This window comes from Ailuropoda melanoleuca, chromosome 1, assembly GCF_002007445.2.
Source record: "Ailuropoda melanoleuca isolate Jingjing chromosome 1, ASM200744v2, whole genome shotgun sequence".
Lineage (NCBI taxonomy): Eukaryota > Metazoa > Chordata > Mammalia > Carnivora > Ursidae > Ailuropoda > Ailuropoda melanoleuca.
Window position 1 is genome coordinate 163,849,044 of NC_048218.1, and position 26,572 is coordinate 163,875,615.

At 43.2% G+C, this 26,572-nt stretch overlaps 1 protein-coding gene across 4 annotated transcripts in view; it reads left to right on the top strand.

The window, feature by feature from the left end:
* SNX10 (sorting nexin 10) overlaps positions 1 to 26,572 on the top strand; it is a 66,361-nt gene that overhangs the window by 21,829 nt on the left and 17,960 nt on the right. For 2 of the 4 annotated variants that reach the window (XM_034669473.1, XM_034669487.1), the window contains one exon: positions 17,707 to 17,753. In XM_034669473.1, the coding sequence (XP_034525364.1) occupies positions 17,730 to 17,753 (24 nt within the window). In that variant the 5' untranslated portion in view covers positions 17,707 to 17,729. Of the gene's footprint in view, positions 1 to 144; positions 236 to 17,706; positions 17,754 to 21,201; positions 21,226 to 26,572 lie in introns of those variants that run through there. The other 2 variants (XM_034669481.1, XM_034669493.1) reach the window with 2 other exon arrangements.

The following is a 26,572-nucleotide window of genomic DNA, read 5'->3' on the forward strand; positions in this document are numbered from 1 at the left end:
TGGGATCGAGCCCCGTGTCTGACTCACGCGGGGCGTGGAGCCTGCTTAAGATTCTCTCTCTGCCTCTGTCCCCTCCCCACACTCGCCTGCTCGCTCTCTCTAAAACAAAATAGAGATTTTTAAAAATACGTGTAATCTTTTCAGACTAATACTGTATGAAAAATAAGTGCCAGCGGGTTACGGTGCCGATACTTATCTCCATGGACTGCGGGGAGGTTGTACCAGCAAGCTCACGGTAAGACCTTGAACACATCAGCTATTCCTTTGCCTTTTAGCTTTTTAGATTCAGGAGAACTAAACACGCTGGTCGAGAAAACAGTGTGAACGTGCTCCTCTGACTGTTCACTATGTTGTGAGAGACAGAGGCACTTTACATATCCAACAAGATAGGCCAGCGGCCCCAGACCAGGTAACAGGAAGCTGTGCATCTGACCCCATCTTTCCTCCGGGGCCTTACTTTCAGCCATCCCCCAGTCCCTGCCGCGGTGAACCGCTTCCTGTTCCCACCTTCAGGCCTCATGGCCCATAATCTTACATTCTTGCCACTTGGAACCATCCTCCGCCATCTTACCTCCATCAGGAAGGCAGTACGGTGGAAGGTTAAAGGGACGACCAGCATAGACACTGGAGCCAGACTGTCTGGGTTTCAGATCCCAATTCTGTCACTTAGTAGCTTTATGACCTTTGACAAATTACTTGTTGATTTTTTGGTGTCTCTGTTTTCTTAGCTGTAAAATGGGGATCACATTCATGCTTACCTCATAGGATTTTTTTTTTTAAGATTTTATTTATTTGAGAGGGAGAGAGTGAGAGAGAGAGAGCAGGAGCGAGGGGAGGGGCAGAGGGACAGGGAGAAGCAGACTCCCCACTGCGTAGGGAGCCCGATGTGGGGCTCGATCCCGGGACTCCAGGATCATGGTCTGAGCTGAAGGCAGATGCTTAACTGACTGAGCAGTCCAGGTGCCCCTCATAGGATTCTTTTTGAGGATATATGCAAAGTTCTTAGAATGGTGACTCTGTCAGAAGCACTCTGTGTGTTGGCTGTTATGATCGTCATCTTTTGAGGTCCAGCCTGTCCTGTAAGCCTATGACTGTTAACCATGATGGGATTTGGGGCCTGCAGACCTAGGTTCGAATTTGAACCCTGCCACGTGCAAGGGTGACCTTAGATGGTTATTTAACTCCTTTGAATGTCATTTTCCGCATCAGAAGCACAGTATATCACATAGTTGCTAGGTGAGTCAGGTGTGAACTGTGTGTGAAGTTTCTGGTTTAGTACTTGACAACTGGAAGACACATACCGAGTGTTAGTTTCCATCCCCCACCCCCATCCCTCCCCCNTGTTACACATCCCCCCCCCCAGCACTCTGCTTATCACCTGATGCCCTGTACTTACTTGGTTGCATCTCCTCCATTAAACTGTATGTTCCTTAGTTTTCTTTGTACATAGCACGCATTTATTCTTTTATTTATTCAGCGATTTTCTCACTCATTTATTCACTCAGTCATTTTGTCCATTCATGCATGTTCCCTCTCTTTTGTTTATTCAAAAATCATTTACTGAGCTTCTGCTAAGTGTGTTGGGCCCTGGGAATCTATGTGATTCCAGCGAGAGTTTAGCAGAGAAATGATGAGATCCTGAACTAGTCTAGTGACATTGAAGTCCAAGAGAAGGGAGTGGACTTAGGAGGCATTCAGAGAGAGGCGTGGCCGGGCTTGCTGACCAATTGGATTTGGAAAGTAAGAGAAAGGAAGGAATCAGAGACAGTTTCTGGGAGTCCCGTTTGAGTTCCTGTGTGAATGTTGACATGATTAATTATTAAAATGGGCAACACAGGAGGTGGGAGAATTGGCAGGGCCCCAGCAGCACACAGGGAAAAGATGTCATGTGGCAGCCAGCGTGGATTGGACACAGTAAGTTAGAGGTGCCGACAGGATGCCTGGATGGAAATGTTCCCTGGGAGGTGGCCAGGCTGTCCTCAAAGGCAGTTCTAACTCTGGACTCCTTTGGATGTGATATGGATATGGGAATGGTAGCCAAGACAGAAGGAGTACAGAGTGGAAGAGAAGAGGGCTGCCAGTGGCCTACTGGGGAATTGTCCTGATTCAGTGGAAGGTGACAGTGAGTTTGTGGCTTCTGCTGAGAAGTGTCCCCCACCATGAACATACTATTCACTATGTACTTCAGGGCTAGCCCTGGGGGTGTCAGTACAGAGGAAGGGAGAAGAAGACCCATTTTCCCTTTGTGAGCCTCACCATGGAGTGCGCTTTCGCAAGACTTCCTTGTCGCTGGCTCTCTCTGGCCTTTCAGGTTTCAGTTCAAATGTCACTTCCCCAGAGAAGCCTTCCCTGATCACCCAAATGTGAAGTAGTCTGCATCAAGTACCTGTAGTCACTCTTGATTACACCAGCCTGTTGTTTTCTTCATTATGCTTGCTCATTACCTTGTCCATTTATTTGTTCACATGTTTGTTTCCTGTCTTTTTCACTGATGTCAATGAAACCAGGAACCTGGTGTCTTGTTCATTGCCCCATCTCTGATGTCTGCAGTAGGCCCGGTCCTTCATAGGTTGACTGAATTAACCAGGGTTGCCCATCTACATCGGGGTAAGAGGAAGTTGAGCTTGTTTGTTGGGGAAGGAAGCAGTTGGAATTAGTAGGGTGGGGGGCAATTGAACCAATGTCTTGGAGGAGGTGGGAGAAATAAGATCATGAAGATGGGAGAGTGTGATCCTTTTCTTTGAGACTGAGGGAAGTGGGTGAATAAATGGGTAGATTTCAAGGGGGCAGAGAACCAAGATGAAGAATATAAACCTGGTGGTCTTACTGTTTTGATGAAGTAGGAGGTAAAAGTTACCAGATGACAGAGGGGTAGCAGACCGGGAGGAGGTAGGTGGCTAGAGGTGAGAGGTGAAGGTCTGAAGATGCTGGCATGAATGGAAGATTCTTGAACCCTGGAGGACTCCACCAAAGTTGGAACTCATAACCTAGTGATGGAACCAGTCACAGAAACAATGGGATTTTTCTTTAGTGGTAGGTGGGACAAGAGGAAATGGAGGTGACAGAGGTTAAGTTGATCCGTGTTTGGAGGTTTGACAGATAGAAAAGAAAGGTGTCAGTGGAACAGGAAATGAGGGGTGCTGGAAGGAGAGTATTTGAAAGGTTCAAAGAAGTGAAGTCCAGAGGAAGAATAGGAAGGATAGGATGCAAGTTCTGGTGGTTTTTCATTCAAGTGGAAGAGCAATTGGGTGAGAATGAGGAAGTAAGAAAAGGAAGGGTGGGCTGTGGTAATCAGGGGAGACTTCTAGTTTTCCATTTTAAGGAGCAGTTCCTGGGTCGGGATCTGGTCACAGGGTAAACACTTATTGGTTGAGAGGTTAGGTCACAGGAACGAATAGCCTATGGCAAGGCCAGGGGATGTAGGTCATTCATTACCCATGAATGAGGTCCTCCTTGGAGGGATCAGGAAAAAGTGGCAAAGAACACAGAAGAGGTTCCTAAAAATGTAGAAAGGAGAAGCAGAAAACTGGAGAGAAGGAAGTCATTCCAGGAAGTGAGGAGGAGGGAGTTGGTCATGAATTCCTAGGTTCCAGGTACTGGTTGGTAGGTTATTGTCTGGAGACTGTAGTGACCAGGGGAATTTGGTTTTCTCCCGGTCCTTAGAAATGGGAGTGCTGTGGACATGAGCAGCTTTGACTTGTAAGGGCCACAAGGGAAGGGACGAGTGGAGAAGCCAAGATAGAGCTGTTGAGATGGGTGTGAGTGTGGGGCACTTGCTGGCTCTAGTAGGAGAGTTCTCGAGGCAGAGTGGGAGGAAGGGTTGCAAGAAGGGGTGGCAGAGCAAGATTGGGGTCAGAGCCAAGTAAGGCTGGGAGAACCCCAGGGGTAGATGATGCCTGTATGGCCTTCAGCCTGCCAGGCATTGTGGTTTGCAGGATGAGAGACACTGGGACCATGAATAAAGTGGGTCAAGCTCAGAGTTTCAGGTAACAGTTTAAAAAAAAAAACAGCTTTATTGAAGTATCTGCATACTGTACAATTTACCCAATTAAGTATACTATTCACTGGTTTTAGTATATTTGCAGATATATACAACCATCACCATAATTTTAATTTTTTAAATTTTTTAAATTTTTAATTTTTTATTATTTTTATTTTTTTTATTATAATCATATTTTTTATTATATTATGTTAGTCACCATACAGTATATCCCAGGTTTTTGATGTAAAGTTCGATGATTCATTAGTTGCATATAACACCCAGTGCACCATGCAATACGTGCCCTCCTTACTACCCATCACCAGTCTATCCCATTCCCCCACCCCCCTCCCCTCTGAAGCCCTCAGTTTTTTAATTTTTAAAAAAGATTTTTATTTATTTTATCAGAGAGAGAGAGATTGAGAGCACAAGCAGGGGGAGCAGAAGGCAGAGGGAGAAGCAGGCTCCCTGCTGAGCAAAGGAGCCCAATGCAGGCATGATCCTAGGACCCTGGGATCATGCCCTGAGTCGAAACAGACAACTTAACCCACTGAGCCACCCAGGAGTCCCAGTCATAGTCCATTTTAGAAAGCTTTTATCACCTGATTTCATTGCCCTGTAGCTGTCACTTCCCTGAACCCCTAAACCACCCCTCTACTCTCCACCCACCCCACCCAGTAACCCTGAGCAAACAGTAATCTATTTTCTGTTTTTATAAAAGAGTTCCTGATTCTGGACTTTCATATGAATGGACTTGTGTAATATGTGGACTTTTGTGGATTGTTTCTAACATGATGTTTTCAAGGTTCATCCAAGTTGTAACGTGTATCAGTACTTCATTCCTTTTTATGGTCAAATAACATCTCATTGTATTGATGTACCACAGTTTGATTATCCACGATTATCCATTCATCCATTGATGGACATTTGGGTTATTTCCACCTTTTGACTATTATGAGTAATGCCGTTATTTATATACTAGTTTCTCTGTGGACATACATTTTCCTTTCTTTTGAGTGTACACTTAGGAGAATTGCTGGGTCAAATGTGCGTCTGTGTTTGGGATGCCTGGGTGGCTCAGTCAGTTAAGCGTCTACCTTCAGCTCAGGTCATGATCCCAGGGTCCTGGGATTGAGCCCCACTTCGGGCTCCTTGCTCAGCATGGAGTCTGCTTCTCCCTCTGCCTGCAGCTCCCCCTGCTTGTGCTCTTTCTCTCTCTGACAAATAAATAAAATATTTTTTAAAAATGTGAGTCTGTGTTGAATGGTTTGAGAAACCACAGGATTGTTTTCTGAGGTGGCCGCACCTCTTTACAAATCCACCAGCAGTGTATGAGGGTTCTAGTTTTTCTATATCCTTGCCCGAATTTGTTATTATCAGACTTTATGATTCTAGCCAGCCTAGTGGGAGTGAAGTGGTGTCTTACTGTGGTTTTGATTTGCTTTCCTCTGAAGACTAATGATATGGAACATCTTTTCATGTGCTTATTGGCCATTTCTCTATTTTCCTTGGAGGAACGTCTGTTGAGGGTCCTCTGCCATTTTTGAAATGAGTTATCAGTTACCTGTTATCTGTATTAGTTATCAATGATCTTTTTATTATTATATTTAGATATGTGATATATATTTATTATTATTTTTCCAGCTTTATTGAGGCATAATTGGCAAATAAAATTATAAGATATTTAAAATGTACAATGTGAAGATTTGATAATACATATTCATTGTGAAAGGATTCCGCCATCAAGTTACTTACCACATCCATCGCCTTACATTTTTCCCTTTTTCTCTTCTTTCTTTCTTTTTTTTTTTTTTGGTGAGACTATTTTACTCTTTTAGAAAATTTCAGTTATACAATACGGTATCATCAGCTATAGTCACCATGTTATATATTAGGTCCTTAAGTTTTTTTTATTATTGAGTCGGATGAGCTCTTTCTATATTCTAGCTACATGTCCCTTATCAGATACATGGATTGCAAATATTTTCTCCCATTCCGTGCATTGTCTTTTCACTGTCTTGATGGTGTCCTTTGAAGCACAGAAAGTATTAATTTTCATGAAGTCTAATTTGTCTGTTTTTTCCTTTTGTTGCTCATGCTTTTGGTATGTCTAAAAATCCTTTGCTAAATCCCAGGCTGTGAAGATTTACCTCTGTGTTTTCTTCTAAGAGTTTTATAGTTTTTGCTCTTACTTACATTTAGGTCTTTGATCCATTTCAAGTTAATTTCTATAGATGGTATAAAGTAGATAGACCTCTAGCTTTATTCTTTTGTTTGTGGCTATCCACTGGTCCCAGAAACATTTGTTGAAAAGACTTTTATCCCCTATTGAATTGTTTTGGCACCCTGTTGAAAATCAGTTGACCATAAAGGTATGGATTTATTTCTGTACTGTTAATTCTGTTTGTTTCTATTTCAGTCTATTTGCTTATCCTTGTTTATCCTTGTGCCAGTTGCACACTGTCTTAAGAACTGTTGCTTTGTAGTAAGTTTTGAAATCAGGAAGTGGGAGTCTTCCTATTATGTTCTTCTTTTTCAGGGTTGTTTTGACTAATCTAGGTTCCTTGCAATTAAAGAGGAGTTTTAGAATCAGCTTGTGAATTTGTACAGAGAAGTCAGCTGAGATTCTGATGAAGGTTGCATTGAATCTATAGATCTATAGATCAGTTTGAGCAGAATTACTGTCCTGACAATGTTGTCTTCCAGTCCATGAACATGGGATGTTTTTCCATTTATTTAGATCTTCTCTAATTTCTTCGAGTGATCTTTGGTAATTTTCAGTGTATACGCGTTGTACTTCTTTTGTTAATTTAATCTTTGGTATTTTATCCTTTTGATGCTGTTGTTCAGGTAGTATTTTGATGGGAAGTTGTGGTAGTACTTCAGCAAAGCCCCCTTACCAGGTGAAGGGCTAGAGTAAATTGAAAAAAATGTCTTCCCAATCATTGGCAGGAAAGAAGAGCAGGGCATTTTCCACTGTTCTTCAGGGGGCTGTGTTCTCAGGTCTTTCATGATTGTGTGGCAGGGCACTGAGGGATACGTCAACCTCCAAAGAACTCCCCACCCCCTGGTATCCATTGTTTCTCCTCTTTTCCATCCTAATCCAAACAGCGTGGTGATGGGGCAGGGGAGGGTAGTGAATAGCTGTAGACAGCTTTTGGTTAATAGGAATGCAATCTGATTGGATGAATTCATACTAATATTTAAATTACTGATACTCCTTCCCCCAAACTCAAGATTTATCTGCTTTTCTAGAAGAGGAAAAGGAGTAGCCCAGACACATTACTAGGTGGGAGAATCTTAATAGAATAAAAAAGGAAGGAGACCATTTGGAAAATGTGAAAAACATTCTTGAGTTTTATCTGGGGGGGTAGGGTTGTTTTGGGGAGAGAGGATGTCACAAGTTAGGAAGTCTAGTATTACCTGCATGTCTGCTCTAGGGTCAGCTTCTCTCTCCTGCATCTTCTTTTTATGGCTTCTTTTTTTCAATTCTGTTTCTTCTGGTCATGTGTCCCACCCACCCCACCCCCACCCCTCGTCCCTCAGGTGGCTGTCCTTAGTGTGCATATGATGGGAGGTAGAGGTCAGGCCCACAGCATACATGCCTATGTGTCCAGAGTGGCTAAGTCTAAGGTTGGTACTTTTCCTAAATACCACCAAAATTGTTGTGATGTTAAAATTCGATGTATTTTTTCTTGTTTCTGAATTTTAAACCCACCAATTTGGCCTAACATCATCTTCACAACCATTAATGGAACACATATGTTGTTGAGATTAGCAAGTTAGTGGTTTCATGGTTTTTTGTACTATGAACCAGTATTTTTTTTTTTAAGATTTTATTTATTTATTTGACAGAGAGACAGCGAGAGAGGGAACACAAGCAGGGGGAGTGGGAGAGGAAGAAGCAGGCTCCCAGCGGAGGAGCCTGATGTGGGGCTTGATCCCAGAACCCCGGGATCACACCCTGAGTCAAAGGCAGACGCTTAATGACTGAGCCACCCAGGCGCCCTGAACCAGTATTTTTTGACTGCTAATAAACCTTAAAAAGAAAGTCTTACCCTCTTTAATTTTTTTCTTTTGTGATAAATGGTGGAAAACTTAAATGGTAATTTTATCTGTGTTTCCAACTTTAACTGAACTTCAGATTTCTGCTTGTTTTTCCATTTTGGTTTGNTTTTTGTTTTTTTTTTTTTTTTTTTTTTTTTTTTTTTAAGTAGGCTCCACACCTATTTTGGGGCCCAGTATGAGGCTTGAACTCATGACCCTGAGATCAAGACCTGAGCTGAGATCAAGAGTTGGATGCTTAAGTGACTGGGCCACCCAGGTGCCCCTTAGTTTGTCTTTTTTAAGTTCTGAGATCAGACTGAGGAGGAACTTGGGCTGGCTTTACAGGTGGTTTCTGCACAGGCTGTACCAAAACATGGAACCTGGACCAAGGTGGGGCAGCAGTGCTCTCTCAAGGATGCTACAGCTTGTTTTTCTTTTTCTTTTTGGATGAGCTCTTTTGATTGCCCACGTTGGGATCTACCTCAAGCTACCTTGAGTAAAGGGTGCATGGGAACCCAGGAGACACTGGAGCCTTAAACCTCTGGGCACTCTGGGCGCTGGCTCCAGGCAGCTCTGTGGATGTCAGCAGCTGAAGCCAGTGCCGTGATTCAGCTTTCTGGTGGCCAGTTTCTTTAATACCTCATGAGAACTTTTATCTTCATCATGGCTTCTGTTTAAGTGCAAGCTCTGGTCCCTCAGAACTCCAGCTGTGACATCATTACCCCTCCCTTTCTCTTTAATCATTTCCCAGCTTCAGGTCACAGGGAACAGCCAAGTCTCCCAGTGTTTCCTGGGCCAAATATGGGAGGGAGTGGTGCCCAGTCCTTCTTTCGGTGCCAGGCTGTGCCTTGGGCACCTGTCTAACCTGCGGACTGGCTTCACCGGAGTCCGATGCTTATCACTGATGGCCGTCACCTGTGTCTAGGAACGGTCTCTCCCCCCCCCCCGCCAACCCAGTGATACAGAGCAGGGCTACCTATAGAGCTGCCCTTCTAGCAGGACCTTGGCTGACAGTTTCCCCCTAGAGAAGATTTGGGGGCACTACGGCCCCACTCCCAGACCTGCCCAATGCAGTGCGAAGGACTTAGGTGGTACTGAGAACAGGTATGAGAAAAACTGGTATGGAGTTAAACTTTGATTCTAAAACAACCTCACTGATGGCCTATCTTTATGAGATGAAAGTAAGAAGTCAGTAATTTTTCATTTATATAGAAAAATTGCTGAACATCATAGGAGGAAGTAAAACACAGTGAAATGAATGTAGTTGTCTGTTTTCTTGGAAAGGGGAATATAAAAGTAATTGAGCACATACAGTTTTACTTTTAAACAAACAACATAGCTTTTTTAGACTTTAAAAGTAACAAATGCGGGGCGCCTGGGTGGCACAGCGGTTAAGTGCCTGCCTTCGGCTCAGGGCGTGATCCCGGCGTTATGGGATCGAGCCCCACATCAGGCTCCTCCGCTATGAGCCTGCTTCTTCCTCTCCCACTCCCCCTGCTTGTGTTCCCTCTCTCGCTGGCTGTCTCTATCTCTGTCAAATAAATAAATAAATAAATAAAATCTTTAAAAAAAATAAATAAAAGTAACAAATGCATTGTAAACTTTTGGAAAAATACAGAAAAAAGCGATTAGAATCTCACCATTCAGAAATGACCATTGTTAACTTGTCCTGTGTAGGCTCCAGTTCTCAAATAAATAGAGAAGTAGAAACATACTGAGACACGGGGGTGGCTCAGTCAGTTAAGCGTTTGCCTTCCAGGGTCCTGGAATTGAGTCCCGAATCGGGCTCCTTGCTTAGTGGGGAGCCTGCTTCTCTCTCTGCCTGCTGCTCCCCCTGCTTGTGCTCTCTCTGTCTTTCTTTCTGACAAACAAATACATTAAAATCTTAAAGAGAGAGAGAGAAAGAAGCATACTTAAAAAAAATCACTTGACAATACTTCTTGAACAGTCCCAATCATTTAATATTTTTCTGTAACATAATTTGTAGTGGTATAGGCTGATTTGTTATGCAGCTCTACCATCATTCATTTTTTCTAATCTGATGGACATTCAGGTTTCTATTTCATTTGATCGGTTTTTTAAAAACACTGCATTGGGAACATTCTTTCATACGGAATTCTTTTTTGCACATGTCTGATTGATTTTTTTAGGTTGAGTTCCCAGATGTGGAATAATTGAGTCAAAGAACATGAGCAATTTAAAAATTCTTTTGAAACATATGGCCAAATTGTCTTTCAGGAATATTGAAATAGCTCTCATTCCTACCAGCAGCAATCAGTCCCATTTCTCATGATCTTTGCCAGTATGGATATTATCATTAAAAAAAAATTCTAATTTAATAGATGCAAATATGGTATCTTATATTTTATTTGCATTTCTGTTTATAGCAAGGTTAAACATTTTAAATAGATCATTGACCTTTTTTCCAAAACTTTTTAATTGTGGTAAGAACATAAAAAATTTACCGTCTCGCCCATTTTACGTGTACAGTTCACTAGTAGTATGTATATTCACACTGATGTGTAACACTCCAGATCGGTTTCATCTAGCCAAACTGAAACTCTGCACCCATTAAACGAGCTCTCCATTTCCACCTGGCAGCCACCATTCTATCTTCTGTTTCTATGAATTTGGCTTAAGTTTAGAAACCTCAGGTAAGTAAGTAGAATCATAAAGTATCTGGTTTTTGTATAAATGACTGATCATTTCATTTAGATTAATGTCTTCAGGGTTCATCCATGTTGTAGAATGTGTCAGAATTTCCTTCCTTTTAAATGCTGAGTAATATTCCATTGTGTATGCATACCACATCTTGCTCATTCGTTTGTCAGTGGACACGTGGGTTGCTTACCCTTCTTGGCTTTAGGAACAGTGCTTCTGTGAACACAGGTGTGCAGATATCTCTTTGAGATCCTGCTTTCAGTTCTTCTGGATGTAGACCCAGAAGTTGAATTGCTGGAGTGTATCGTCGTTCTATTTTTAATTTTTTTGAAGTTTACTTTTTTGTTTAAGGAATCTCTGCCCCAATATGGGGTTCAAACTCACAACCCCGAGATCTAGAGTCCCAGGCTCTTCCAACTGAGCCAGTCAGGCACCCCTATTTTTAATTTTTTAAGGAACCTCCATACTGTTTTCTACAGGAGTGACACCATTTTACATTCCTGTTGGCGCAAAGGTTCCAATTTCTTCATATCCTCACCAGTACTTGTTTTCTGTCTTTTTTGATAGTAGCCTTCCTAATGGATGTGAGGTGATAACTCATGCAGTTTTGATATGCATTTCCCTAATGATTAGTGATACTGACTATCCTTTCGTATGCTCTTTGGCTATTCATATATCATCTTTGGAGAAATGTCTATTCAGGTCCTTTGTCCAGTTTTTAATCAGGTGGTTTGGTTTTTGTTGTTGAGTTTGACCTTTATTGTTTTTGTTTTGTGAATTGATCATTGATAACTTTGCTTATTTTTCTACAGAAATAGTCTTTGGTATGGATTTATAAGAGCTTTCCATAAATGAAATATTAATCCTTTGTCATATGTATTATAAGTATTATTATTATGTAAAATTTGTCTTTATATTCCTTTGAAACATACAGCAGGTTTAAATTTTCATATGATCATGTCTCACTGTTTTCTCAAATTTTGTGAAATTTTTTTCTATTTTTATGTGTATACGAGGGTGGAGAGGTGTTTAATAACCGTAATTCTAGGCCCAGGTCCTTTGGGACTTTTCGGGGCCTGCAGCCCCCTAGGGCATTTCCCAGGGCAGCACAATGGCCATGGCATAAATCCCCTGGCATGGTGAGCCTTTCCCCTGCTAGGCGGTGAGCTGGTGAGACACAGGTGAAGACAGAACATCACTCCCTCCTCTGTGCACACTGCAGGGGACTATGTGTAGGTGGAAAGAGATTCTCCTCCTGAAGGGAGGGCAATAAGCTTTTTAGAACCCCAAATCAACACGTTCCTGGATACTCCTGAAAGCACCCATCCTTCCCTCTCCTCCCGCCTTCTTAGATACCTCTGAGACTGACCCACACTGTTCCTGTGGGCCTCTCCTCCAGTGCTCACTGGGATTCCTACCTTACACCCCTTCAATACCAGGGCTTTTGTCTAACTTTCTTATAAAAGCCCTCTCTGGAAGCAGAGTTGTAACAGGAAAGGAAATGGAGGTGGAGTGCCTGGGTGGCTCAGTTGGTTAACTGTCTGCCTTCGGCTCAGATCATGATCCCAGGGTCCTAGGATTGAGCCCGGCAACAGGCTCCCTGCTCAGTGGAGAGTCTGCTTTTCCTTCTCCTTCTGCCCCTCCTCCTTTCTCTCTATTTCTCTCTCGTTCACTCTCTCTCTCAAATCTTAAAAAAAAAAAAAAAAGGAAAAGAAGTGGGGACTGATGCCTTTCCTTAACCACAGTCGACCCAGAGCGGAGTCTTTTCAACATTAAAACAGTAGCAGGTTGTTGTGAAGGTTCTAAGAGGAGGGTGAAAATGCATCAGAAGCAACCAGGTGTCCCGCTGAGGTGGTGAGACATGGCGACACCTAATGGTTAGGTGGTATCGTTTTTACTCCTTTGCTTCCTGCACACACAGCTTGCAGGCCTGTGTCCAGGCTGAAGCCCCAGCTCCTGGAATCCCACCACATCTCCAGAACGGAGAAGAGGTTAAGTGTATTTTGTTTGACAGTTGACTACTCCTCCTAATATAGGGGGGGAAAAAAACAAGAAAGCTATAGCAGTTGTTTCCTAATAAAAATACACTCCTTCCTGTTACAAAGGCTCTGCCCACTGTTCAGTTAGTTAAAAGTCTTTCTGCACGTTCTTCTAGGAGCACATGAGATTTCTTTTGGCTTTTGTGTGGGAAATACGGAAAAGCATATCTGTTTGGTTTATGAAATTGTATATTGTTACAGTGAGTCAATAACTCTGTAGATCTTTGATAAAACCAGTTTTGTTCTGTTTAGGATGTCCTGGTGGCTTTGATATAAATTCCAATCCAGTTGCTGATTAACAAGTTTGTTGCATTAATCAGCCTTTGACACGGGATGGTAAAGAAACCCAAAACGATGCTACTGAAAGCTCACCCCACCCCCATTTTCATTTTAGAGAATGATGTAAACTATACTTGAATTCCTTATTTCACCATTAGTGAAAGTATATAATCCCTTCTTTTTCCACTCACATGTACAGTCTAAAGGCTCTCAGTAATTTGCTCGTCAGAGAGGAGACTGCCTGTAGGTATACAGACCAAGCTTCACATTGTGACAATTTTTTCCTGTTGATCTAAGAGAGAGCTTTATTAAGGTGTAGAATTCAAAATACAGCACTTGATTGCTCCATAGTTAAGGTCTGCAAACTACTGCCGCCTGTTTTTATAGATAAAGTTTCGCTGGAACATAGCCATCGGCCTTAGATTATTTAGCATCTGTGCCTTTCTCACTACAAATTGCAGACTTGAATAGTTGCAACGGAGACTGTTTGGCCTGTAAAACCTCAAATATATACTATCTGACCCTTTACAGAAAAAAATTTGCCAAACCCTGCTCTATAGAATTCTATCTGTATTTCACAGACATTTTGTATTTTATAGAAGAAATATTCCGAGAGGGAAAATGAACAGTTTTCTTCTGAAGTTTCTGGTTTTGGCAAATCATACTCTCAAGGCGGTGATAGAGTTGTGAAGATGTGTTGAGTCTCTCAGATGAGTCTCTGTGGCCGCCATGTTTCCCGGTAGGGGACAACCCATATATCTGTCATCGCTGTGTACCCAATTCTAATCTGAGGAACAGGTTTGAGAAGTCATCTGTGTTGTTTGAAGTGGTGGTAAAATTTAATAATAATTTTTAAAAAAGATTTTATTTACTTATTTACTTGGGAGGGGGCACGAGTCAGGGAGTGGAGCAGAGGGAGAGGGATAAGCAGACTCTGCACTGAGTGCAGAGCCTGATGTGGGGGCTCAGTTCCACAACCCTGAGATCATGACCTGAACTAAAAGCAACAGTTGGATGCCCAACTGACTGAGCCACCCAGGCACCCCGAGAGTTAATAATTCTTCCTAGGAAGGTAAGTAGGAAAGATAGTGGGTCTCAGTAGGTGACTATCCAGGTGTGCTGTGGTTCCCCACTGGTGGTGGTGAGATAATGTACTCCAAAGACCGTCTTGTGGATGGCCACCTGGAGGCAGAGTTCCATAGTTGTTGGGATGAAAATCTTCCAGGGAGGCAAGAGTTCCCTATGTACAGTATAATGATAGACACACAGGCTAGTTTGGGTAATTTGGAAACCCAAACAAATCTAATGTTACAACCCACCAAGAGGGCATCATTTTTTTCAGAGGGTAGTTTCTGATTAGCAGCTTTGGTTTGCTTAGCTATAGACAACTGACCTTTTATCTCAAACCATACTATTGTACGATCATTTAATTTCCTTTTCTTCATTAGTAAATGCCATGGCAAAGTCTAGTACCAGATGACATTTTCTGTTATAAAGGTAGCGTCTCTTTGTAATTCGAATCTGCTATTTATCTTACATGAAATAAAAATCGTCCATAATTTATGTTAGAGTCACTATTTCTGATAGAATTATGGTGTTTAATTTACTTTAAGCAGTCGTTACTTGAAAAAGTATAAAATGAATTTGTGTTAACTAGAAATATTCAATATAGAAGCCTGTAGAGTAAACAATGAGAGTCTTCCCCCCTCTACCTCCTTCCCTGTGATTTAAGATAGCAAAGGTTGCCTGCGAGGTTCTCTGTGCTGTTTTGGAACTGGTTTGAACTTTCCGTTTCCTGTTTCCGTGCTACATGGTCTGTAGCATAAGACAGCCTAATGGGATTGCTGAGTCCTTCCTCATGGGTGGGAAAAACTCAAGCCCTTTAAGGAGGATTAAAACCCAAACTTCGACCCATTGGTTCGTATGACACCAGCCTCAGGCAATGGAAAGAACAGTTGTTGGGAAGTAGACTGGCTTGAGTTGAACGTGGACTGGAGTTCTCTCACGTGGACTGGAGTTCTCTCACGGGCTGTGTGACCTTGGGCAACTTGATCCCGTATCTGTTTTCTTACCCGTAAAGTGAGGAGGCTCACATCTCCCTCACAGGATGATTTTGAAGTTTAATTACACAGGAAAACACAGAAATGCTGTGTTGGGGAAATTGAATCAACTGGGGAGACGGAATATACAAATATTCTGGTGCAAGCGAGGTTGATGATGGCTGGGGACTGTGTGATGGGGCCGGGAGCCCGGGCAGGAGAGGGGAAATGATTTCTGAGCAGAATCATGGAAGAGGTGTGGGAGTTTGCAGGCGGATCTGGAAGGGGTGAAGGCAGCGGCTTAGCTGTGTGGAACAGGGAAGCGTGTGTAGGGAACATGACCGGGCCTGACATGGGTGCACCCCTTGGTCTAAGGTTTATCCAATACAGGGATCCCTTACAGAACCCATCTCTCGGGCTGCTCCTCCTTCCAGCCTCTGCCCCTTTGCACATGCCAGTCCCTCTGTTTCGAATGTGTTTCCTGTTTGCATTCCTGGCTAAATCGCACCATCCTTTGGGCCTCAGCTCCAGTGCCGCTTTCTCAATAAAGCCTTCCCAGCCCCACCACCCCATTTTGTCCCTCCATTCTTGCGACAGCTGTCCTTCCCCTTCCTGTCCCTTCCACATTATAGTTCCGAAGTCATCTTAGGAGCTCCGGGTGTACGTGGTGCTCCACTGTGCGCCCGTTCCTAGCCCAGCACAGGGCACATACTGGGAGCACCATACTTGCTGAGTGCTGCAGGAATGAATGAACTCCCACGCCCTCCACAGTTACACCACCAGCCTAGCTCTCCTCTCTGATCCCCACGGGCCCTTTCTGTATTAGTTTGCTGTGGCTGCCCAAAGAAGTTACTACAAACTTGGTGACTTAAAACAAGAGAAATGTATTCTTTTATAGTTCTGGAGGTTGGATGTCTGAAATCAAGGTGTTGGCAGGACCGTACTCCCTCCGCCGTGCTCCCTCCGGAGCCTCTGGAGGAACATTCTTCCTTGCCTCTGGTGACTCCAGGTGTCTTTGGCTTGTGTCTGCAGCTTAGCAATTTCTGCCTCTGTCTTCACATGGTCTTCTCCTCTGTGTGTGGATTTTCTCCTCTTCTGTCTCTCATAAGGACATTTGTCATTGCATTCGGAGCCCACACCCATAATTCAGGATGATCAAATCTGAGATTCTTTTTTTTTTTAAAAGGCATTATTTATTCATTTGAGAGAGAGAGAAAGAGCACAAGCAAGGGGAGAGGCAGGCAGAGGGAGAAGCAGACTTCCCACTGAACAGGGAGCCCAACATGGGGCTCGATCTCAGGACCTGGAGATCATGACCTGATTCGAAGGCAAACGCTTAATCATCCGAGCCACCCAGGCGCCCCTCAAATCTAAGATTCTTATTTATGTCTGCAAAGACCCTTTTTCCAAATGGGTTCCGGAGGTTAGGATGTGGACATATCTTTTTGGCAGCAGCAGTTTCAACCCAGTCCACCCTCCATCGTCCCTTTCCCTCAGCAGAACTGGCCTGCCTGCCATCTCTGGACTACCCATCATGCTTTTCTCCATCCCTTGCGTATGCTGTTGCCACCTGTGTTCCCTTGGAAATCCCTCTTCCTTCCACAAACACTGACATTCCTGCATTCTCCGTGGGTCCTCCTCTGCCCTGCAGGTGACAGGAACTCTTCCCCTTGGAAACCCACCAGCCTCTCCCTGCAGTGCACTCTCTTCCGTAGGAGAGAGTCCATTCTTTTCCTTTCCTCTGCCTGCTCTGGGGCATCTTAGCAGCGGCGTCATGCGGGTCTGGAGGCTGAAGCTAGAGTTCTTGCTTCCGCATACTCCCTACACTGCCAAGGACGTTAGTAGAGACTCAGGAAATATTTATGGATGGTAAAAAGTGTCCAGAAAATGGAGTCAGACTTATATTCTCAAAATAAAGACGAACAGCGACCGAGCCGTCATAGCCGGCTTTCAGTTGTAAGAAAACATATGCATGGATATAGTCAGGGGATTCTCATTTTCTTTGACAGGGACCGGGTATCAACCCCAGTGAGCTTATGGAATAAATGGGTGATTAAAACACAGAAGACAACCCCAGGGACATTCAGGGCCTGGAATCAACCTTTAGCTTGGTTGTACTGACTGGAATTAAGGTGCTGACCTTCATCCCTCCCAGGGCCACATCATTTCTTGTCTGAACTCTGCAGTGGTTCAAGTATCACAGGAATGACCTGTTTTTTGAAGCTCTGGTTGCTGGTAAAGCCATCAGAGCTGCTCTTAGTGGTGGATCTCTCTGGGCATTTCCATTCTCTCCATCTAACTGCCAACCAGCACCCCCCACTGGCCCCTCCTGGCCACTGTGCTTCCCCTTCCTCCAGCCTCTAACTCACCAAGGCTCCAGCTGTAGCCACATACTGCCTGGCCTTCCTGTTTGAGTGCCTGTCACCATCCAGCTGCCTTGGATTTGCCATGTCGCAAACTCCCAATCCCCAGTGCAGACCAATATTCACCTCGGTCTGATCAGCAGTGGACCGGAGGGAGAGGGAGCAGAGGTTCATCTTTCAGAGACTACGGGTAGCCAGAGAGATTTTCTCTCGGAGGATTTGGGTGGGAGGCCATGAGAGACATATCTGCTCCAGTATGAAACTTCCAAATCACTGAGTGTTGGTATCTTATTTTTCAGATTGATTGTGTCCTGTGCTGAAGATGTTTCCAGAACAACAGAAAGAGGTATGTCGTCACAAATCCGAAAATAAATAATCCATGCGTTTTGACTCACTGCAGGTTAGTTCTTCAGTCACTAACCATTAACCTGTGGTGGAGAGTCAAGGTACTTCAGGGCATCCTAGAGGAGGGCCCCCTCGCCCCCTCTCCCCCCATTCCCCAGCATTGGTGTGTCCTTGGCCCTCATTCCTTGGTTCCAGTGACTGAGCTAGCTCTTAGCTCACTCCCACTCGCTGCTTATAAAAGTATCTTGTTCCATGACTCAGATTTCTTCCAGGCTCTGACTCCCACCCTTTGCTTTGAACAGTCTCCCTCTGGCTTTCTTGGTTTTCTCCTCCATTTCCTCATATGTGAATCTCCCTACCTCTGGTAACAACCCAGGGGAACTGTCTGCTGTTGGTTTCGGTTTTACCTTGCTTATTGCCTCTTAGCTTTCTTGGCTTGGTTTCATACAGTTCAGAGAACACTGTCCCCTCCTGCGTCCAGCCTGACTGATCTCCCAAGCCTCCAATCCCAGCTTCCAGAGCTTCGTCTAACTGGGAGGAGGGTAGGACAACCACCACACCAACCCTTTGCTGAGTGGCTCTCTCTTGAAAGATTTTTTTTTTTTTTGAGAGGGAGACAGAGAGGCAGGGGGAGGGGGCAGAAAGAGAGAATCTTAAGCAGGTTAAGCAGGCTCCATGCCCAGCGAGGAGCCTGACATGGGGCTTGATCTCACCACCCTGAGATCACGACCTGAGTGAAAATCAAGAGTCTGACACTTAACTGACTGAGCCACCCCGGTGCCCCTTGAAAGTACCCATTTGTCCTACCCTGCCTACTACTGTTCCATGCACATTGTCACTAGGTGAGCCTAATGAAACTGAATAGTGGTAGAGGAACTTTTTAGGGAGCATACACACACACACACACACACACACACACACACACACGGCCACATGGTCCTTCGTTTGCCTTGCCCAAGTTTAAAGCACTATACAACCCAAAAAATCCATTCCAGAGAATCCTTCCAGAAGCTTCTTTGCTAGATCTCACATCCTTTCTTTCTGCCCTGTCTTTGGGTTCAGATTCTCCTCGTTAATCTAACTCATTTCCACCATTTAATTCTAGGTTGGGATCTCCCATTTTCTTTTTTTAATTTTCTTTTTATTATTTTTTGGGGGCTCCCCCTTTTTCAAAGACAGTGTTTTGGTTTGTTTTTTAACTTTGTGGGTATAACAGATATACAGTAAAACGCACCAAATGCCCGAAGCTCAGCAGATGATCTCTTACGTGTACACCTGTGTAACCACACTGGACTGAGGTTTAGCTGTTTGCAGCACCCCACAACGTACCGTGTGTCCCTTTCCAGTCAGCCCCCCCTATTTTCCCTACACAGGTAACCCCAGACAATACCAAGACTTTTCTCCTTTCTTGTATTAAATAATATGGTGATCAGGCCATTTCTTTCAGGAAATACCTTCTCTGTGAAATTGGCCAAACTGCAAGTCCCCACATGACTTCTCTCATTTCTGACACTAATTACAATTTCGGGGGTTCCCCAAACCATCCTCAGTTTTGACAGTTCATGAGAAAGACTCACAGAACTCACCGAAACAGCGGTTACACTCACAGTCATGGTTTATTACAGGGAAAGGACACAAATTAGAACCAGCCAGAGGGATGCAGAGGATAGAGTTGGGGGGGGTCCAAATGTGGAGCCCCAGCTCGTCCTCTTACGGAGTTGCTGGGGTTGCGCTGTGCCGTTGATGTGGGATGATAGGCACAGGGGAGCTCAGCAGGGCCTTCGTGTCCAGTTTTTACTGGGGCTGAGTCACACACTGCCTGTGTGACGGACTTTCAGTCTCCTGTCCTCCTAGGGTCAGGCTAATTTCGTTACTCTCCAGTTCCTCCAAAGGTCGCAGCTGGTACAGTGTGGTCCTAAACCCCCATCGTATTTGCACTGTTGGACTGTCTAGTGGCCAAAGCCCAGGCTAGCAAAGGTACTCTTGTCAGGCAGGACATTCAGGGGTCTAGAGATTACCTTCCAGGAGCCGAGGGCAGAGGCCAGACCTCCTTCTGGGTGAGGTGAATTCTTCACTGCACACCTGCATGGGCCTGACCGCTGAGCAGGCAGTGCCAGGGGGGCGGGGGTAAGGCACATTTTAAAAGTCGTTCTCTTCGGGGGAAAAATCTGCCAATGAAAGCGACACAGACTTTTTTTTTTCCAATTAGAAGAAGGTTTATTTTAAATTTTTTTTATTTTTTAATTTTCTAGATTTTTTACTTAGGTGGTTTAATCACTTGATTTTTTTATTACAAACTCACTTCAATTAATAAAAACTACACAAATTTTAACCACCTACATAAAGTATATTACTGACCTTGCAAAAGTCCTTTAAAGATTTTATTTATTTATTTATTTATTTGAGGCGGGGAGCACAAGTGGGGAGAGGGGCAGAGGGAATGGAGAGAATCTTATGCAGGCTGTGCTCAGTGTGGAGTCTGATCCAGGCTCCGTCTCACGACTTTGAGATCATGACCTGAGCCGAAATCAAGATTCGGATGCTTAACTGATGGGAGCCACCCAAGTGCCCCCAAAAGTCTTTTATTATAAATAATTATGTAATAATATCATAACGTTAAGCAATTTTAAACTAGAAAGTCCTTCAACTGAAAAGGAAAAAAATACAGTAAGCAGAAAGAGATGAAATGTTTGGAAATTTAGCCTCTATCAGCAAGAACTAAGCCTAGTCAGGCTAGGTTCTGGATGTATTGTAATATAGTGCTTTTCATCACATATCAGCCCATTGTGTACCCGTGGCCAGGATGATCTCCTGGCTTCTAGCACATTGCTCTTAGAACAAAGTCCAAACTCCCAAGTGTGGTTTCTGAGGCCCTGTGTGATGGGACCCTGCTTCTTTCCGCAGACTCGTCTTCTGCCTCTCCCTGTACCCCGATGCACTGCTCACTTCCTGGTCTGGAGCTTATTTTGCAGACCTGAATGCTCTGTGCACCCCGGGCCCCTGGGCTTTCACAGATGTTTCTCCCACTGCTTGCAATAATCTCCCTTCCCCCAGAGTTCACTCCACGTTGACTGGCTAACTCCTCCTTATCCTCAGGCCTCCGCTTAGAAGCCAAGAGGAGGCTTTCCTAAAGCCTCAATTATAAAAGGTATTTTTATCTCACCACCTACCCTGTAGTCAATGCAGTTAGGAGGTTTTGGTTGAGCCTGGTTGTCATTTAGTGGAAATAACTCAGGCCCCACCTGACTGCATATGTAAGGGGAGAATGCAGTATTGCTGATTGTTCTAGCATCTAGACCGAGGAGGCACTGTGTGTAAAGCACTTTCTACTTGGTGCCCATAGCAGACTTTACTAATTAATCTTGACACTGGCACACGAATTGAGACCTATTTACCATCCTTGTTTAAAACTCAGACAGCCCAGGAGTGACATGTTGGTTCCGCCTAACTGGTAGCTCCAGCCTAGAAGTTTGGTAAGTTTTTTTTTTTTTTTTATAGATGAGGGGGGTGGGTAACCAAATGGAGTCTCTCTTGCTAAAATAGCTTTATTATTGTAATAAATCTAGAGAGAGGAGAACAGGGAGCAAGAGAGTCTCCCTTGTTAGTTAAACGTGTTCCATTTGCACATTGGTTTGGATTCCCAGGAGAGCAGTATCTAGGCTGATGGATCTTCCCCATAAAAAGGCCTTGGCATTGGGCCATTGTAAAATTAAAATGAATTCAGATTCATTCATGCATGCAACTTTAATTTACAATTAAAATATTATGGTTACATATTTTAATAAGAATAATTAGATGGACTCAACTGAATCAACTCTTCTGTTTAATGAGACAGAACCCAGAATCCTAATGAAAAGGCAGGTGGCTGTGTCAGGAAACACGTTTCAGGCTGTCTTTCGTGGAGTCAGGCATTTTCATCCTCTTTATATTCCAACGTCTGGAGTAAGCAGCTTGGTTTTTCTGCATTACTAGAGACCCTCGCTTCCTGCCATGTTGAGCTCCTCTTCCGTGATGTGTGAATGAACAGTTTGCTCCTGCTGGACGGTGTTGCGTGAGGTCCCGCATTCTGGTCCCTCCAAGGCCCTGGGTTGGCCCTTGCCCAGGGCTCCCGTGGTGTAAATGGGATGGCCCTGCCTTTGTGATATGACTGGAAGGGTGGGCTGACACCCCCTGTGTGTGTGGGGAGGGTGTTGGGGGTGCGATGTATATCTCCCCTGCTGTCCCGGATCATGACGGCCGAATTCTGCCTTGAGAAATTTATACGTTTAGGATAAGGGTTTTTCTTCAAAGTGTGCATACCTCACACGGGACAGCAGCCACCAGTAACTGGCACCTTAGTGGCAGTAAATGCCTCAGCTCTGTGGCAGTGGACATCCTGACTGGAGCAGACCCAGGTGGGCCCAGGGGAATTCCAGGCACCGTGAGGACCCGGACACCGAGGGAGGAGACAGGGCCCCGCAGGGATGGTCATGAGGGAAACTTAACATTTACATGTTCGGGATACGCTTGCGCTGCCTGATGGTGACCTTTTGGACCCGCTCTAGGAAAGTGTGGCTTTGTTATGGGGAAACTGATTGGAAACTGACTGGGCTGGAACCAATGAATATCATTAAAGAATATCCCATAAGCAAGCCTTTCCCCAGGTCCTGTGATGCTGGGGACTTTGAAGGGAAGTGACAGGACAGCACTCTCCTACTCCCCACAATGAATTGTTCTGTCATTCCTTCCTCCTTCCTTCCTCGCCTGTGTGATGTGATATTGTAACAGGGGAAACTAGACATAGGATATATGGAGATTTTTCTGTATATCTCAAACTGCTCTAAAATGAACACTTTTAAAAGAAACTACACTGAATTATATATGCTCACGTGTAGAGGTTTCTACAAGATTGTGCAGTAAGTAAAGCAAGGTATAAAACAGTATGTTATGCTCCCATTTGTGTTAAAAAGTATATATAATATATATAACAATATATGTATTATATATTAATATATAATATATAATATGTAACATATATGCAACATAATATATAATTATGTATATATAATATAAAAATGTTATATAATAAATATATAAAAAATATATAAAAGTCCTAACTTCAGTGGGCAAAGAAGTGGGAGTCCAGTAAGTAGGGGGCTCCATTTTCATGGTGTACTCATCTGTTTTTGAAATTTTATATATCTCTCTCTTTCTTTAATTACATACATATATTATTTTTATAATAATGAAAAACCGTATTTTTTAAAGACGATAAGTATTAGGCTGTCGTTAACGTTAGTGGCATCAATAAATGTTGAACGAGTAGTTAACATTTCAGATCTTTGTTTCTGACTTGCTTTCACTTTCGAGTCCATGTTTGTTCCCTTTTATAAAGCAGCCTGCTTGGGATGACACCCCTGCCCTTCTTCCCTCCCTTCTTTCCTTTTACTTTCTCTGTTTTTAAATTTTCATTTATGAGATTTTAATCATACACAAAGCAGCGAGAATAATATAATGAACCCTTATGTACCTAGGGATTCAACAATTAACACATTATTAATTCATGACCAAACTATCCCCACACCACTATCCATTTCCTCCTGCTATCAGACAGTGAATTATTTTGAAACAAATTCTAGACATTGTGTATTTTTATCTGTACGTATTTCAGTATGCATGTCTAACAAAGGACCCTTCTTAGGAATAAACCATGTTATCACACCTTAAATAATTGGCATTAATTCTTTCATACCATCAAACATTCAGTCAGTGTTCAAGTGTTTCTGATTCTGTTGGTGGGGGGGATGTATATATTTTGTTGTTCTGATCGTGATCCAAATAGAGACCATACATTGCATTTGGTTAATATATTCCTTCAAGTCTTTTATTCTGCTTTTTTCCCCTTTTGCAATTTATGTGTTGAAAAACTGCATTTTTTTGTTTACAGAGATTTTCACAAGCTGGATTTTGCCGATTGTGTCCTTGTGGTGTGTTTGATACAGGCTCGCAGCTACTCCTTATTGAGAAAGATGAGTTTTTGTATTGCACTTTTGCTAATGTGTTATGAGATACAAAGTTAACTCCTTAATTTTGGACACTCATAAAGAGGCTTGCAACATCATGAACTGTTGTAAGTCATATAAAAGGCAGGTCTAAGTGAGTCTCATCCACAGTTATTTCTCCTGAAGTAATAAAAGCTTTCTCAAAAATCATCATTCAGAACTGCCAGAGCATGGCATTTAAATACCCTCCAAGCTATAGAGTGGCACGTAACATCCCTTGTAGTATGTCTTTTAGGTGATTTGTCATAACTATCATGAGAAAATAGGAAGCTTACTTGATATATTCCTTCTGCCTTTCAAGCTTGTTATTTTAAAGAATGTAGTGTATAAAATGGGCTACATTTTAGTTTTACGATTGTTATGTGGGAGTCCTGAACAGAACCCTGGTGATAAGCCATTGGTTAAATTCTCCAGTTTAGAACAGTGCCTAGCACCGAGTCAGTGCTCTTTAATGGAATGAATGAATGAATGAATGAATGAGTCCTTAGTTTAAACACATATGCATGTAAAACATACTTTGGAATAGGGGAAAAAGAAACGTCCTGAGAAAGTGAACACAAGATGAAACAAGTCTTCATTTTTGTGATAGAAAATCTCATCAAGGGTCTGAACAATTACTACTCAGTAACACCTAGAGGTTCTGACTTACTAGCCCTTGTCCCTCCTACACGTCTTTCTGTAATCAGAGTAAGTATTCTTACGATGGGCACATAGATGGGTTTACTGTACCGTAGAGCTGGGCTACAGGGAAAGTTAAAGAAAAACACACACCTGTCACAATGGCTAACACACACTACAGCAGTACCACTGGCAGCAACTGTGGTGGGCGCCGTGATAGCACGTGGTGGCAGCTAATGACGTGGCGCCAGTTCTCACGTGCTTCCTTGCCATCTGTGTGTCCTCCTTGGTGAAATGGCTCTTCGGGTGTTTTGCCTGTTTTCTAATTGAATTCATTTTTTTTCTTTAAATGCTGAGTTTTGAGGGGTCCCTGGGTGGCTCAGTTGGTTAAGCGTCTGCCTTCGGCTCAGGTCATGATCCCGGGGTTCTGGGATCGAGCCCTGCATGGGGCTCCCTGCTCAGGGGGCATCTGCTCCTCCTTCTCCCTCAGCCCCTCCCTCTACTTGTGTCTTTTCTCTCTCTGTCTCTCCCTGTTTCAAATAAATAAGTAAAATATTTTTTAAAAAAGTTGAGTTTTGAGAGTTCTTTATAGGTTCTAGGTACAACTTCTTTGAGGGATGTGTGATTTGTAAATATTTCCTTCCGGTCTGTCATTTGTCTTTTCACCTTCTTTGCAGAGTCTTTTGCAGGGGAAACTTAGTTTTGGTGAGATCCCATATATCATCATTTCCTTACGTGGATTATCTTTTTGGAGTCAAGTCTTAGAACTCTTTGTCTAGGCCTAGGTCCCAAATATTTTTTCCCCAGTAGTTTTATGTTTACATTTAAATCCATGATCCATTTTGAGTTAATTTTTGTAGAGGGTGCAAGGGTCAGGTCGAAGGTCACCTTGGGCCCTGTAGATATCAAATTGCTGCAGAACCACTTGTGAAAGGCTGTCTGTCCTTTGTTGAATTGTTTTTTACATGTTAGTCAATAATCAGTTGGGCATATCTGTATAGGCCTATTTCCTTTTTTTTTTGTTTTAAGATTTTATTTATTTATTTGACAGAGAGAGAGAGATTGAGCGCACAAGCAGGTGGCACAGCAAGCAGAGGGAGAGGGAGAAGCAGGCTCCTCAAGGAGCAGAGAGCCCGATGTGGGGCTCGATCCCAGGACCCCAGGATCATGACCTGAGCCAAAGGCAGATGTTTAACCAACTGAGCCACCCAGGCGCCGCCCCAATGTAGGGGTCTTTTTCTGGGTTTCCTGTTCTGTTCCATTGATCTGTGTACTTCTTCCTGTACCATATGGTCTTGGTTTCTGTAGCTATATAGTGAGCTTGACATCAGGAAGAGGGATTCTTTTCACTTATTTCTTTTTCAGAATTGTTTTGGCTATTCTAGGGTCTGTCCCTTTCCATGTAAATTTTAGAAGCTCATCTGTGTCTTCGAAACATCTAACTGGGTTATATATAGGAATTGCATTAAACCTATAGATCAGTTTGGGGAGAATTTATCTCTTTCTGTATTGAATCTTTCAATTCATAAACACAGTATAGACATATACTTACCTGGATATAGACGAAGAGGTATATACTTCTTTGATTTCTTTCAGCTGCATCTTGTAATTTTCAGCATACATCATCTACACGTTCTTTGTTTTTGAAACATCTTTGTAATCAATTGGTTGGTTAATTTCTTAAACATTTCATGAGGACTTACTATGTGCTAACACTGTACTTGGGGCTAGAAATATAAAGATGGAATAGCAAGCCTTTGAGAAGTGCATGTTTTTTGAAATGATATTTTAGCTAATAGCAAAGATGAAAATTTTTTTCCCCTCCAAAATAATACAATTACAGTGAGAATGGAAATAATCTGAGATTTATCGTTGATAAAAGAACCACTAGATAGGGGCGCCTGGGTGGCTCAGTCGTTAAGCGTCTGCCTTCGGCTCAGGGCGTGATCCCAGAGTCCTGGGAAAGCCCCACATCAGGCTCCTCCGCTGGGAGCCTGCTTCTTCCTCTCCCACTCCCCCTGCTTGTGTTCCCTCTCTCGGCTGGCTGTCTCTCTGTCAAATAAATAAATAAAATCTTAAAAAAAAAAAAAAGGAACTGCTAGATAGAGTATGTTTGAGAGCACAGGCTTTGAAGTAAGGTTTGAATTTGAAACTTAGCTCT